Source organism: Lepus europaeus, chromosome 18 (assembly GCF_033115175.1).
Source record: "Lepus europaeus isolate LE1 chromosome 18, mLepTim1.pri, whole genome shotgun sequence".
In the NCBI taxonomy this organism is placed as follows: domain Eukaryota; kingdom Metazoa; phylum Chordata; class Mammalia; order Lagomorpha; family Leporidae; genus Lepus; species Lepus europaeus.
In genome coordinates this window covers 37,813,345-37,826,227 of record NC_084844.1, presented here as the reverse complement: position 1 = coordinate 37,826,227, position 12,883 = coordinate 37,813,345, and the positions used below count along the sequence as shown (strand labels likewise).

General features: G+C 44.3%; 1 protein-coding gene across 4 annotated transcripts in view; it reads right to left on the bottom strand.

Moving 5' to 3' along the window:
• Positions 1-12,883, bottom strand: part of TADA2A (transcriptional adaptor 2A) — a 56,684-nt gene that overhangs the window by 26,249 nt on the left and 17,552 nt on the right. For 3 of the 4 annotated variants that reach the window (XM_062215785.1, XM_062215784.1, XM_062215788.1), the window contains 4 exons: positions 7,474-7,565; positions 5,073-5,230; positions 2,378-2,466; positions 133-205 (listed from right to left, as the gene is read on the bottom strand). In XM_062215785.1, coding sequence (XP_062071769.1) covers positions 133-205; positions 2,378-2,466; positions 5,073-5,230; positions 7,474-7,565 — 412 coding nt within the window. The remainder of the gene's footprint in view (positions 1-132; positions 206-2,377; positions 2,467-5,072; positions 5,231-7,473; positions 7,566-12,883) is intronic. The other variant, XM_062215786.1, reaches the window with a different exon arrangement.

Sequence of the window (12,883 nt, the reverse complement as noted above, 5' to 3'; positions counted from 1 at the left end):
CGTATGGTAGGTTCAGCATCTTAACTCCCATAAAGGCAGAAGACACATTATACTCATTCTTGCATTCCTAGAATCCAACAGTGTAGTCACACAGTTTGCATTCAATAAACATATGATAAAATAAAATGTTACCATGTAAAATGTCCGAGTCATCTTCAACAAAATCAATGTCTCTCAAGTCCCATTCTGCATAATTGTCAAACTCCTGTTAAGGGGGGAAAAAAAAAATCTGGACTCCAAATTCATCAGTGAAGATTAATGGCTTATAGTAGCCATGCTTTAGAACTAAACAGAAAATACACAAGCAAACACATTTAAAAAAAAATCTAGATGGAGGGCTGGCACTGGGGCATAGTGGGTTAAGCTTCTGCCTGTAATGCCAGCATCCCATATGGGCACCAGTTTGAGTACCAGCTGCTCCAGTTCCAATCCAGCTTCCTGCTGGTACACCTGGGAAGGCAGTATAAGATGGCCCAAGTGCTTGGTCTCCTGCACCCACATGGGAGACCTGGAAGAAGCTTCAGTCTGATCCAGTCCTGGCTGTTGCTACAATTTAGGGAATGAACCAGTGGACAGAGATGGGTTTCTTTCTATCTCTCCCTCTAACTCTGCCTTTCAAATAAAATAAATAAATCTTAAAAAAAAAAAAAAAAAGATAAAAGGATACTGCGATAAGTAATAGGAAATAGTGGAAAATCTGAGGGACTTTCAAGTAGTACTGACAACAAAAAATGAGAATAGTTATAAGTTCAGGAAAGAAGTGAAACTTATTGCTCTAAAAATTAAAAACAGTCTGCTCATTTCCAAGATAATGTAACCTTTACTTTGGCCTACAAGTGTTTAGGTAAGAAGTTTGCACAATTTCATTTATTTTGTATTATCTGAGAGCTGTAGTGAATAACATTGTTTATATAATTCAACAGGTATGTCTGTTCATATCCTTTTTTAAAGATTTATTTTACTTATTTGAAAGGCAGAGTTACAGAGGGGTGGCGGGGGGAGATACACATATATATAGAGAAAGATCATCCTTTTGGTGGTTTACTCTCCAAACGGCTACAATGGCAAGGGCTGGGCCAGGCCCAAGCCAGGAGCTGGAGCTTCTTCTGGGTCTCCCACGCCGGTGCAGGGACTTAAGCACTTGCATCATCTGCTGCTGCTTTCCCAGGCACATTAGAAGGGTGTTGGATAGGAAGTGGAGCATTCGGGAGTAGAACTGGCACCCATATGGAATGTAGGCACTGTAGATGGCAGCTTAACCTGTTACACCACAGCACTGGCCCCTCATATTCTCTTTAATAAGTACAGTTCATGAGGTCAGTTTCTATGGTACAGTCCTGATATCACTTTCCATGAACAAAATGCTGACTTGTGTATGTGGCTAGCAAACTGTTAAACTCTGAAGTTATTTCCAGGAACACTGCAGTTGTGGATTGGATTAGATGATAAATCAAGACCTGTGACTATATTCGCATGATTTTTAATTCCACGGCTGGAAGAACAGGCAGTTTTATACATATGCACTATTATGTATGCAGAGTAGGAGTCAGCAAATTACTATGCAGCTCATTACCTGTTTGTATATATAAAGTTTTTTTTTTTTTTGGACAGGCAGAGTTAGACAGTGAGAGAGAGAGAGAGAGAAAGAGAGTTATAGATAGTGAGAGAGAGACAGAGAGAAAGGTCTTCCTTCTGTTGGTTCACTCCCCTAATGGCCGCCACGGCCTGTGCTGCGCCGATCCAAATCCAGGAGCCAGGTGCTTCTTCCCAGTCTCCCATGTGGGTGCAGGGCCCAAGCACTTGGGCCATCCTCTACTGCCCTCCAGGGCCACAGCAGAGAGCTGAACTGGAAGAGGAACAACCGGGACTAGTACCTGGCACCCCAACCAGGACTAGAACCCAGGGTGCCGGCGCCGCAGGCAGAGGATTAGCCAAATGAGACACAGCACCGGCCACATATGAAGTTTTATTGGAACACAATATCACCCACACTGCTTATGCACAGTGACAGCAAAGTTCAGTTGCAACAGAAACTAAGACCTGAAAAACCTAAAATATTTACTATTTGGCCTATAATAGAAAAAGTTTGCCAACTCCTAATATAGTACAACCTTGAAACCCGCTAGTATGACATGAGAAATACTGCAGAAAACTCCATACCTTCAAAGGAACAATGAGCCAGAACCAATACAACTTAAAACTTTTACTGTTCTACAAGTGCAAATGTTTACAAATGAGAAAAAGAACTCAAATGGAAGAAACTGTGTCTTCCTAAGAGCTTGACAAATGACACTGTTTTGCACATCTCTTTCAGATGGTATGGATTCCATAGGCAAGAGCTCCAGCACACATCAAAACAAAACCAGGCGTTTCCTACCTCAATGAAATCTGCTCGAGCTGGCATGTATCCTGCCATGTCCCGAGAAAGCAAGGAGTCAAAGGTGGGTCGCGGCGGGTCATCTGCAGCTAGAAGATTCAGAGTTTGTCTCATTGACTAACAGAATACTGGCAGGAAGAAGTGACACAAAACAGTCCTTATTTACACTCTGAAACACTTCTGTAGGGACAAAGACAGTATCTGAGAGAATAAATAAATTAAAAAATGAAAAAGATAATAAAGTACTATGGAAACTAGCTGATTCCTCAGACTAGGAAATAGGACTTACGGAACCCTCTGAATAAATATGGGAAAATTTCCTCTGATTCTACTTTCCTAAAATGAAAGGACACAAGATCCTTGTCAGCTTCAGATCCCTTATCCCTTGGTGCTAATCTCAATTTACGAGTCTCATCAACTGAGAAGCCAAAAAACCCATTTGATTTGGAGGCTGGCTGGAATGGAGTCCCAACTCTGCCACCCAACAGTACCATGATCTTGCACACATTATTTAATCCTTCTGAATCTGAATTTTTCCTGTGTAAAATGAAAACACTTGCCATGGTCATCTCACTGGGCTGTAGCTGGGAACAAATGGCCTGATGGATTTGAGAAAAGAGTGCTATCCGAGTAGGCAGTATCCCCTGCCTCTGAGCTAGCCAGGTACACAAGGAATTCTATGGAGTCTGAGGAAGGGAAGGGAGACGTGAAGACATTCGTATCTCACGACTTGTGCTCTGGGAGTCATTTAGGAAAGATGTACATTTGTAATTCATCATGTTTTGAGATGGTTTATAAAGACCCACTAGTCCCACAGGTCTGTGAGATTAAAAGTCTGACATCATTGCTAAAACCAAGTGAACAAAAATGATAAACTGCCCCTTGCACTTGACACTAAGGCAATTAGTAATCATCCAAGCACTAGACTCTCTAAGCAACTCATTTAAGACGATAAACTCAGGGCTGGCATTGTGGCATAGAGGTTAGAACCACCACCTGCAATGCTGCCATCCCAAATGAACGCTGGTTCAAGCCTGGGCTGTTCCACTTCCAATCTAGCTCTCTGCTATTGCCTGGCAAAGCATTGGAAGATGGCCCAAGTCCTTGGGCACCTGCACCCATGTGGGAGACTTGGAAGAAGCTCCTGGCTCCTGGCTTTGAATTGGCACACCACTGGGAGCTGCAGCCATTTGGGGAGTAAACCAGTGGATGGAAGACCTTTCTCTCTCTCTGCCTCTGCTTCTCTGTAACTCTGCCTTTCAAATAAAAGAAATAAATCTTTTTTTTTTTTTTTTTTGACAGCCAGTTATACAGTGAGAGAGAGACAGAAAAGTCTTCCTTTTTCCATTGGTTCACCCCCCAAGTGGCTGCTACGGCCGGCACCTGCGCCAATCCAAAGCCAGGAGCCAGGTGCTTCCTCCTGGTCTCCTTTGCGGGTGCAGGGCCCGAGCACCTGGGCCATCCTCCACTGCACTCCCAGGCCACAGCAGAGAGCTGGCCTGGAAGAGGAGCAACCGGGACAGAACCAGCGCCCCAACTGGAACTAGAACCCAGGGTGCTGGCGCTGCAGGCGGAGGATTAGCCTAGTGAGCCGCAGTGCCGGCAAAATAAATAAATCTTAAAAAAAAAAAAATAGATAGGGGCCGGCGTCATGGCGCTGTAGGTTAATCCTCTGCCTGCAGCACCAGCATCCCATAGCGGAGCCAGTTCTAGTCCTGGCTGCTCCTCTTCTGATCCAGCTCTCTGCTAATGGCCTGGGAAAGCAGTAGAAGATGGCCCAAGTCCTTGGGCCCCTGCACCCATGTGGGAGATCCGGAAGAAGCTCCTGGCTCCCGACTTTGGATTGGCACAGCTTCAGCCGTTGCAGTCTTTTGGAGAGTGAACCAACGGAGGGAAGACCTTTCTCTCTCTCTAACTCTCACTGTCTGTAACTCTACTCCTCAAATAAATAAATAAAATCTTAAAAAAAAAAAAAAAAGAGATAATAAACCCTTCAAAGGGATTGCTAAAGGCTTGTACTCACCACAGCATGGAAAGGTTGGTCCCTTTTTCATATCTCATCTTACAGAAGCAAGCACTAAAATTAACTGCTATGTTCAAGAAACTCAGAGAGGGCCCAACTACACACTGGTTTTGGGTTCCCAGATGTCCAGTCAGAACTCTGACCGCTGAGAGATGTTCCTTCTTTGCCACATTATATACAATATACATTTTTTTTAGGCTTATTTATTTGAAAGGCAGAGTTACAGAGAGGGAGAACAAGTGACAGAGAGAGAGAGAAATTTTCCATCTACTGGTTCACTCCCCAAATGGCTCCAAAGGTCAGGGATGTGCCAGTCTGAAGGCTGAAGCCAGGAACCAGGAACTTCTTCCAGGTCTCCCATGTAGGTACAGGGTCCCAGGGACCTGGGTCATCTTTCACTGCTTCCCAGAGACATTAGCAGGGAGCTGGATGAGAAGTGGAATAGCTGGGACTAGAACTGGTGCCCACATGGGATGACGGCACTACAGACGGCAGCTTAACCCACTGTGCCACAGCACCAGTCCCTCTCTGCCACATTATAACCCTGACTCAGGAGCTCCCATGCCATCTCCCCCTTTATTCCACATACTCTTTAACTGTTCAAATCACTATTCACATAGGGCCCAACAATGTGCTAATAAGCATCTCTTACCAAACCAGGGAGGCACTTACAGTGAAATGGAATGGCCGTGTCAGCAGTTTTTGCCTCCTCTGCTTGTTTCAGGTTTAGCAGGGTAGATGCGAACAGAGGGTTATTGATGAAATGCTTCATATAGTGCTTCTCACACTCTTCCTTTGTCTTGGTGCACATCTGATTGGCAACATCTTGCCTTTAGAAAGGAGAAAAGGAGAGAAGGAAGCAATACTTTCATTCATACATAACTGTCAAAGCGTGGTTTGTTCTTGATAATTTTTTTTTTCTTTTTTTTGTGACAGGCAGAGTGGACAGTGAGAGAGAGACAGAGAGAAAGGTCTTCCTTTTGCCGTTGGTTCACCCTCCAATGGCCGCCGCGGTTGGCGCGTTGTGACCGGCGCACCGCGCTGATCCGATGGCAGGAGCCAGGTACTTATCCTGGTCTCCCATGGGGTGCAGGGCCCAAGCACTTGGGCCATCCTCCACTGCACTCCTGGGCCACAGCAGAGAGCTGGACTGGAAGAGGGGCAACCGGTATAGAATCCAGTGCCCCAACCGGGAATAGAGCCCGGTGTGCCAGTGCCGCAAGGCGGAGGATTAGCGGCGCCGGCCTTGTTCTTGATATTTTAAGTCACAGGCATAAGATGTCTGTAATTTGATAACTCCAAACTAATGTAACAAAGATATCCACAAAGAATGAGACAAATATAAGTCTTATATTGGTATAATCTCATGTTCCAAATTTTGTATTCTAAGATATAGAAACAATAACTAAAAAGTCCTTTCCTGGGGCCTGTGCTGGGGCATAATGGGTACTGCCACTGCCACGGCAGCACCAGCATCCCATATGGGTGCTGGTTTAAGTCCTGGCTGCTCCGCTTCTGATCCAACTCCCTACTAGTGTGCCTGGGAAAGCAGTGGAGGATGGCCCAAGTGCTTGGGCCCCTGTACCCACATGGGAGACCTGGAGAAAGATCCTGGCTTCAGATCAGCCCAGCTCTGGCCAAAAGAAAGGAAGATGACTAGAAAATCTGTAGATTTCTCTGTGACCCAGACCTCAGGGAAAGAATTGCTATAAATGATAAGAAACTACCTTAGAACAGTAAACACTGCACTATACTAACTTTATTCCTGTATAATGTTTTATAGGTTATAAGACATTTTTCATGAACAAACATTTCATCTCTAGAACTCCTCCAATCTGCCAGGCAGAGCTAGAAACATTCACAATATAAATTAAGTCAATCATAGGATTAATGTTACAGTGTGGATATTATTAGTATTTCAATTCCATAGGAGACAAAAAATGTAGTACAAAACATTAATAAACTTAGTCAAGAACATAAAGCTTGTAAGTGACAAAGCCAGATTCTATACTCAAGCTTCCTGCCTCCTAGGCCAGGTGGTGAACAGGCAGAAGCCCTCCTGTCTACAGCACTACATCCCTGGTCCTCCTTCCTAAGGCTTCACTACTCGCTATTCTGTGTACTTAAATCACTTGTATACACACTTCTGATTCCCTACTAAGCTATCAGCTTCTTGAGGGCAGGGCGGATGAATAGATCTATCTATATCTATCTATTTGAAAGAACTATACAGCAAGAGAAGGAGAGACACAAAGAGAAACTCTTTCCTCTATTTGCTATTTTACTCCCCAGATGGTTGAAACAACTGGGTTGGTACCAAGCTGAAACCAGGAACCTGGAGCTTCTTCCAGGTCTCCAATGTGGGTACAGGGACCCAAGCACTTGGATCATCCTGTGCTGTTCTCCCAGGTGCATTAACAGGAAGCTGAGTCTGTAGTGGAGCAGCCGGGACTAGAACTGGCACCCATGTGGGATGCCAGCACTGCAGCCCATGGCTTAACCTGCTATATGCCACAGCACTGGCCCCAGGATGCATTTCTTAATTCCTAGCTCTAGTGCCCCCACCACCAAGAAGCAAGTCTTCTTTGTGATCTTGGCTTAAAAGGAGAGAGGAGGGACTGGTGCTGTGACTTAGCAGGTAAAGGTACCACCTGCAGCCTTCCCATATGGGTGTCAGTTCAATTTCTGGCTGCTCCACTTCTGATCTAGCTCCCTGCTAATGAGCATGGGAAAGCAGCAGAGGGTCTAAATCTTGGGCCCCTGCACCCACGTGGGAGACACAGAGGAAGCTCCTGGCTTTGGTCTGGCCCAGCTCCAGCTGTTAATGGCCATTTCAGGAGTGAACCAGCTGATGGAAGATTTCTCTCTCTGTCTCTCCCTCTCTAACTTTGCCTTTCAAAAAAAAAAAAAAAAACTTAAAAAAAAAAAAGAGGTGGGGGCTGGCACTGTGGCGTAGCTGGGTCAACAGGAAAGCAGCTGACATTTTCTCCTTTTGAAACTCTTCCCTCTGTCCTTTAACAGCAGCCACCTCTCTGAGCACTAGGGCAGAACAACTCTTACCACCAAATCTTACCAATTTCCAAAGCCACAGTCCATCACGGCTTCCAGAAGGGCCATTTCTTCTTGAGCAGTCCAGCTGGGGTCAAGAACAGGAAAGTCTGAGGTCTAAGGAGAAAAAATGTTGCCTAAGAACAGAGACAGAAATGGAACCCAGGGATCCCAACACAATACTAGTTCATGGCTAATGACTGCCATTCTCATGGTATAAACAGACACCCAAAGTATATTCTGTTGTCTACTTCTCCCACTCCTATTTTCACCATTAGCTGTAAGAGTCTTTAATAAATATTATCGGGGCCGGTGCTGTGGCATAGCAGGTAAGGCCGCTGCCTGCAGTGCCAGCATCCCATATGGGTGCTGGTTCGAGTCCCGGTTGCTCCACTTTCGATCCAGCTCTCTGCTGTGGCCTGGGAAAACAGCAGAAGATGGCCCAAGTTCTTGGGACCCTGCATCCGCATGGGAAACCTGGAAGAAGTCCCTCGCTCCTGGCTTCAGATCGGCCCAGCTCTGGCCGTTGTGGCCATTTGTGGAGTGAACCAGTAGATGAAGACCTCTCTTTCTCTCTCTCTCTCTCTCTCTCTCTGCCTCTCCTTCTTTCTTTGTGTAACTCTGACTTTCAAATAAATCAATCAATCTTAAAAAATAAATGTTATCACCTCATGTAGAAATAGGTATTTTTAAAACTTGGCACAAATGTGGAGATACTTGTATTGTGATAAGCTCCCATTTAGCTAAGAAAGAGAGAAATTTCAGTATGTGCATGTGTTTATGTATTTTTAAGCAGAGTAATAAAGTTACACATAAAAAATAGGTTACTGATGGAGGAGAGAGGGAGAGAACAGAGCAAGGTGGACAGGGACAGAAGCTGGACCACTCTAGGGTTCAATGTTGGGCATAAGAGGTAAAGCTGCCACCTGCAATGCCAACATCCCATATGGGTGCCAGTTCATGTGCTGGCTGCTCCATTTCCTATCCAGCTTCCTCCTAATGGCCTAGGAAATCAGCAGAAGATGGCTCAAGTGTTTGAGTTCCTGCCACTAATGTGGGAGACCTGGATGAAGCTCCTGGCTTCAGCATGGTTTAGCCCTAGCTGTTGCAACCACCTAGTGAACCAGTAGATGGTAGATCCCTCTCTCCCTGTCTCTGTCTGCCTCCTAAATAAAAGAATCTTGAAAAAAATCAAAAACAAAAGAATTGCTAAAAATAATCTAGACTAATTTTATTTTTAAAAAAATTTTTTGAAGATTCATTTTATTTATTTGAAAGGCAGAGTTAGAGAGAGAGAGAGAAGGAGGGAGGGGAAGGAAGAGAATAGGGAGAGGGAGGGGTTTACTCCCCAAATGGTTGGAACGACCAAGGCTGGGCCAGGCCAAAACCAGGAGCCAGGAGTTTCTTTCAGGTCTCCCATCTGGGTGCAGGGGCCCAAGATTTGGGCCACCCTCTGCTTCTTTCCCAGGCTATTAGCAGGGAGCTGGATTGGAAGTAGGGCAGCTGGGGGGGACTCAACAGGTGCCCATATGGGATGCTGGCTCGGCAGGTGGCAGCTTATCCTGATGTACCACAGAGCCGGCCCCTAGATTATTTTCTTTAATGCAGATGCAGTTACTCTCAGATTACTGCATGTATGTTATGAAGTAAATCAAATTAAGTCATTACACTGATATCACTGGAAAGTAGGATTTGGGGCTTGGGAAAATGAAAAAATATAGATGTAAGATCAATGAGGTTAGGGGCTGGTGCTGTGGTAGAGTGGATAAAGCCGCCTTCTGGCTTTGGATTGGCTCAGCTCTGGCTGTTGTGGCCATCTGGGGAGTAAACCAGTGGATGGAAGACCTCTCTCTCTCTCTCTCTGCCTCTCTTTTTCTTTCTGTGTAACTCTGACTTTCAGTAAAATAAATAAATCTTTAAATAAAGAAAAAAATCTTAAAAAAAAGGAAATAATCAGCACTTAGTCCTGTTTTTCTGACACAAAATTTCCTTTGGTTGACCACACAGATAATAATGTTTCTTTTTATGGAATTATTCTGAAAAAAAAAAAATTAAAGGGAACTATAGACTTAAAAATCACTATTTTGCCATCCTTTATCAATGAACAGATATAGACAACGATAATAAATTAATTCAGTGTAGTTACTAAACATAAATATCAATTTATAGGAAACAGACAACAGAGAAACATGTTTCTCAACAAAATGTAGACCATTCTAATATCTATAAGAAATACAACCCAATTTCTAAAAGTTAAATAAATTAAGAGAAACCAGAGAGGAGCTTGCACATTACTGAACACATGGAGGTACCTGAAGGGTGGTGTGCCCAGAGAGGACATGGAAGTTCCACACCATGCCCCTTCCAATGTGCCTTGACCTGTGCATCTTACATCTTTCTTTATCTGAGAGGCAGAGAAACAGATAACTGGTTCATGCCCAAATGTCAACAGCAGGAGCCTGGCACTCCACCCAGGTCTTCCAAGTGGTTGGCAGGGACTCCTACCTGCTGCCTCCCAGGGTGTGCATTAGCAGGAAGTTGGAATCAGATGGGGATGGTGTTGTGTCCAGCAACCCATACAGAAGGACCAACTCAAGTCCCTGCCCCTCCGCTTCCAAACCAGCTTCCTGCTAAAGCATCTGGGAAGGCAGTGGATGATGGTCCACTTACTTGAGACTCTGTCACCCACGTAGAACAGGATGGAGTTCCTGAATCCTGGTCCAGACATGGCTACTGTAGTCACGTGGAAAGTGAAGCAAAGGATGGAAGATCTCTCAATCTCTCTCACTCCCTCTCTTTATTGTTTACTTTTCAAACAAATAAATAAATAGTTTTTAAAAAAAAAAGGAGCAGACCAGACCTGTGACTTGAACATGGCATTCCAATAGGATGCAGGCATTCCAAGCAGCAATATTTTTATTTTTTAAGGATAGATTTAATTTGAAAGTCAGATTTACACAAAAGAAGGAGAGGCAAAGAGAGAAAGGTCTTCCATCTGCTGGTTCACTCCCCAATTGGCTGCAACGGCTGGAGCTGCGCCGATCCAAAGCCAGGAGCCAGGAGCTTCTTCCAGGTCTCCCATGTGGGTGCAGGGGCCCAAGGGTTTGGGCCATCTTCTACTGCTTTCCCAGGCCATAGCAGAGAGTTGGATTGGAAGAGGAGCAGCCAGGACTCGAACTGGTGCCCATATGGCATGCTGGCACTAAAGGTGGCAGCTTCTTTACTCGCTACACCACAGCACCGGCTCCATCAAGCAGCATCTTAACCAATGCACCAAATACCCACACTTTTTTTTTTTCTTAAGATGTATTTTATTTATTGGAAGGTAGAATTATACACACAGAGAGAAGTTTTCCATCTGCTGATTCACTCCCCAGAGGGTTGCAACTACTGTGTCGGTCCAAAGCCAGGAACCAGGAACTTCTTCCAGCTCCCTCACATGGGTGCAGGGCCCAAGCACCTGGGCCATCCTTTGCTACTTTCCCAGGTGCATTAGCAGGGAGCTGGATTGGAAGTGAAGCAACTGAGCTTGAACTGGCATCCATATGAGATCATTTTAAGAGCCAGTGACTGGAATACGGAAATTTTATTACACCATGTATATAGGTAGTTACAGTGCATAGCCCCCAAATGAACTTCTAGAATTCATACCTTCTCACTTTTTTTTTTTTTAGAGACAGAGAGGTCTTCCATCCACTGGTTCACTCCTCAGATGGCCACAACGGCCGGAGCTGTGCCAATATGAAGCCAGGAGCCAGGAGCTTCTTCGGGGTTTCCCACATGGGTGGGATCTGGTTGCTCCACTTCTGGTCCAGCTCTCTGCTATGGCCTGGGAAAGCAGAAGATGGCCCAAGTGCTTGGGCCCCTGCACCCATGTGGGAGACCTGCAGGAAGCTCCTGGCTCCTGGCTTTAGATCGGCACAGCTCCGGCTGTTGCAGCCAACTGGGGAGTGATCCATTGGATAGAAAACCTCTCTCTCTCTGCCTCTCCTCTCTCTGTGTAACTCTTTCAAATAAATAAATAAATGTTTTTTTTAAAAAAGAATGGAAGTAGAGCAGCCGGGACTCGATCTGGGATAGAGGATTAACCAACTGTGCCACAGCGCCGGCCCCAAAATGGTTGTTTTAATCCAAGTGGTTATAGGATGGCTGTTTACAGCAGTGGATAACTGAATACCAGTCTTTTTAATGTTTGAAACTTTTATAATACAAAGTTAAAGAAAAGAAAGTTACATTGATTATTAAATCTTTTGTCAGTAACAGCAACAACAACAAACTTATAGGGCTGGTGTTGTGATACACAAGTTAAGCTGCCACCTGAGATACTGGCATTCCACACTGGAAGCCAGTTTCAGTCCTGGTTGCTCCAATTCCGATCCAGCTCCCTGCTAACTGCTAATGAGCCTGGGAAAGCAGCAGAAAATGGCCCAAGTGCTTGGGTCCCAGCGTCCCCTACCAGCCCATTTGGGGAAGTGAACCAGCAGATGGAAAATCTCTCTACTCTTTCAAATAAAATAAATACATCTTTAAAACAACTGTCATGATTTGTAAAATTATACCATTAATAAGCAATACATTTTTATCTAAGCATGTACTATGGATATGCCTAGTACATAAGATATTATGAGATCCAAGAGAACAATTTCAGGGTCTATATTTGTATTCAGTGCATAATAACCATTCTCAATCTGGCAAGCATCATATAGACACATAAACATGACAACTCATACCTTAGCTGAAGAGCCTATGTTATTCCTAAAACTGTATTTTAGAATAATAATTACCCTTCACCAATTTTACTGTAGATAAACAATAAAAATTTTCCATAGCACACATACTCAAAAGGCATGAGGCAGTTCTTCTTAAAGTTGAATCAATGTTATTCAACTCCTGGCGCAACCTCAGCCCAGAGGAGCCAGAATCTAACAGCAGGGTCTACAAATTTACATTTCTAAGAGGCTCCCCAGTGATTCTTATGCACTAAAATTTAAGAATCACTGGAATAAAGGGTGTGACAGAAAGAGCTGCCTTCAGTTGTTCAAGGTTCTAAGAATTACAAGACAAAAAATAGGAACAGAACTCAGAAATCTTGATTAATGCACCACCCACCACAGCATGAGTAACTCCCAAAAATACAGCACTGGGAGATGATAAAAGTACTAAAAACCATTTAAAGTTATGAGGCTTCATATGCAAAAAATCAATTTTTTAGTGGTTTCATGTATAGAAAGTCAAAATTTGGTCATCATTCCTACAGAAGGAAACATTCTCTGGGGACAGATAAGATTGCTCACAAAGAGTATGAGTAGCCCACCGAAGCTCCCAAAGTAAAAGAACTCAATCAGCTCCTGGTAAGCTTCCCCACAATTGATAAGGATGTGTATCAACCCACCCACACCATGCCGAATTATCCCTTTAAGGAATTATTTCACCAT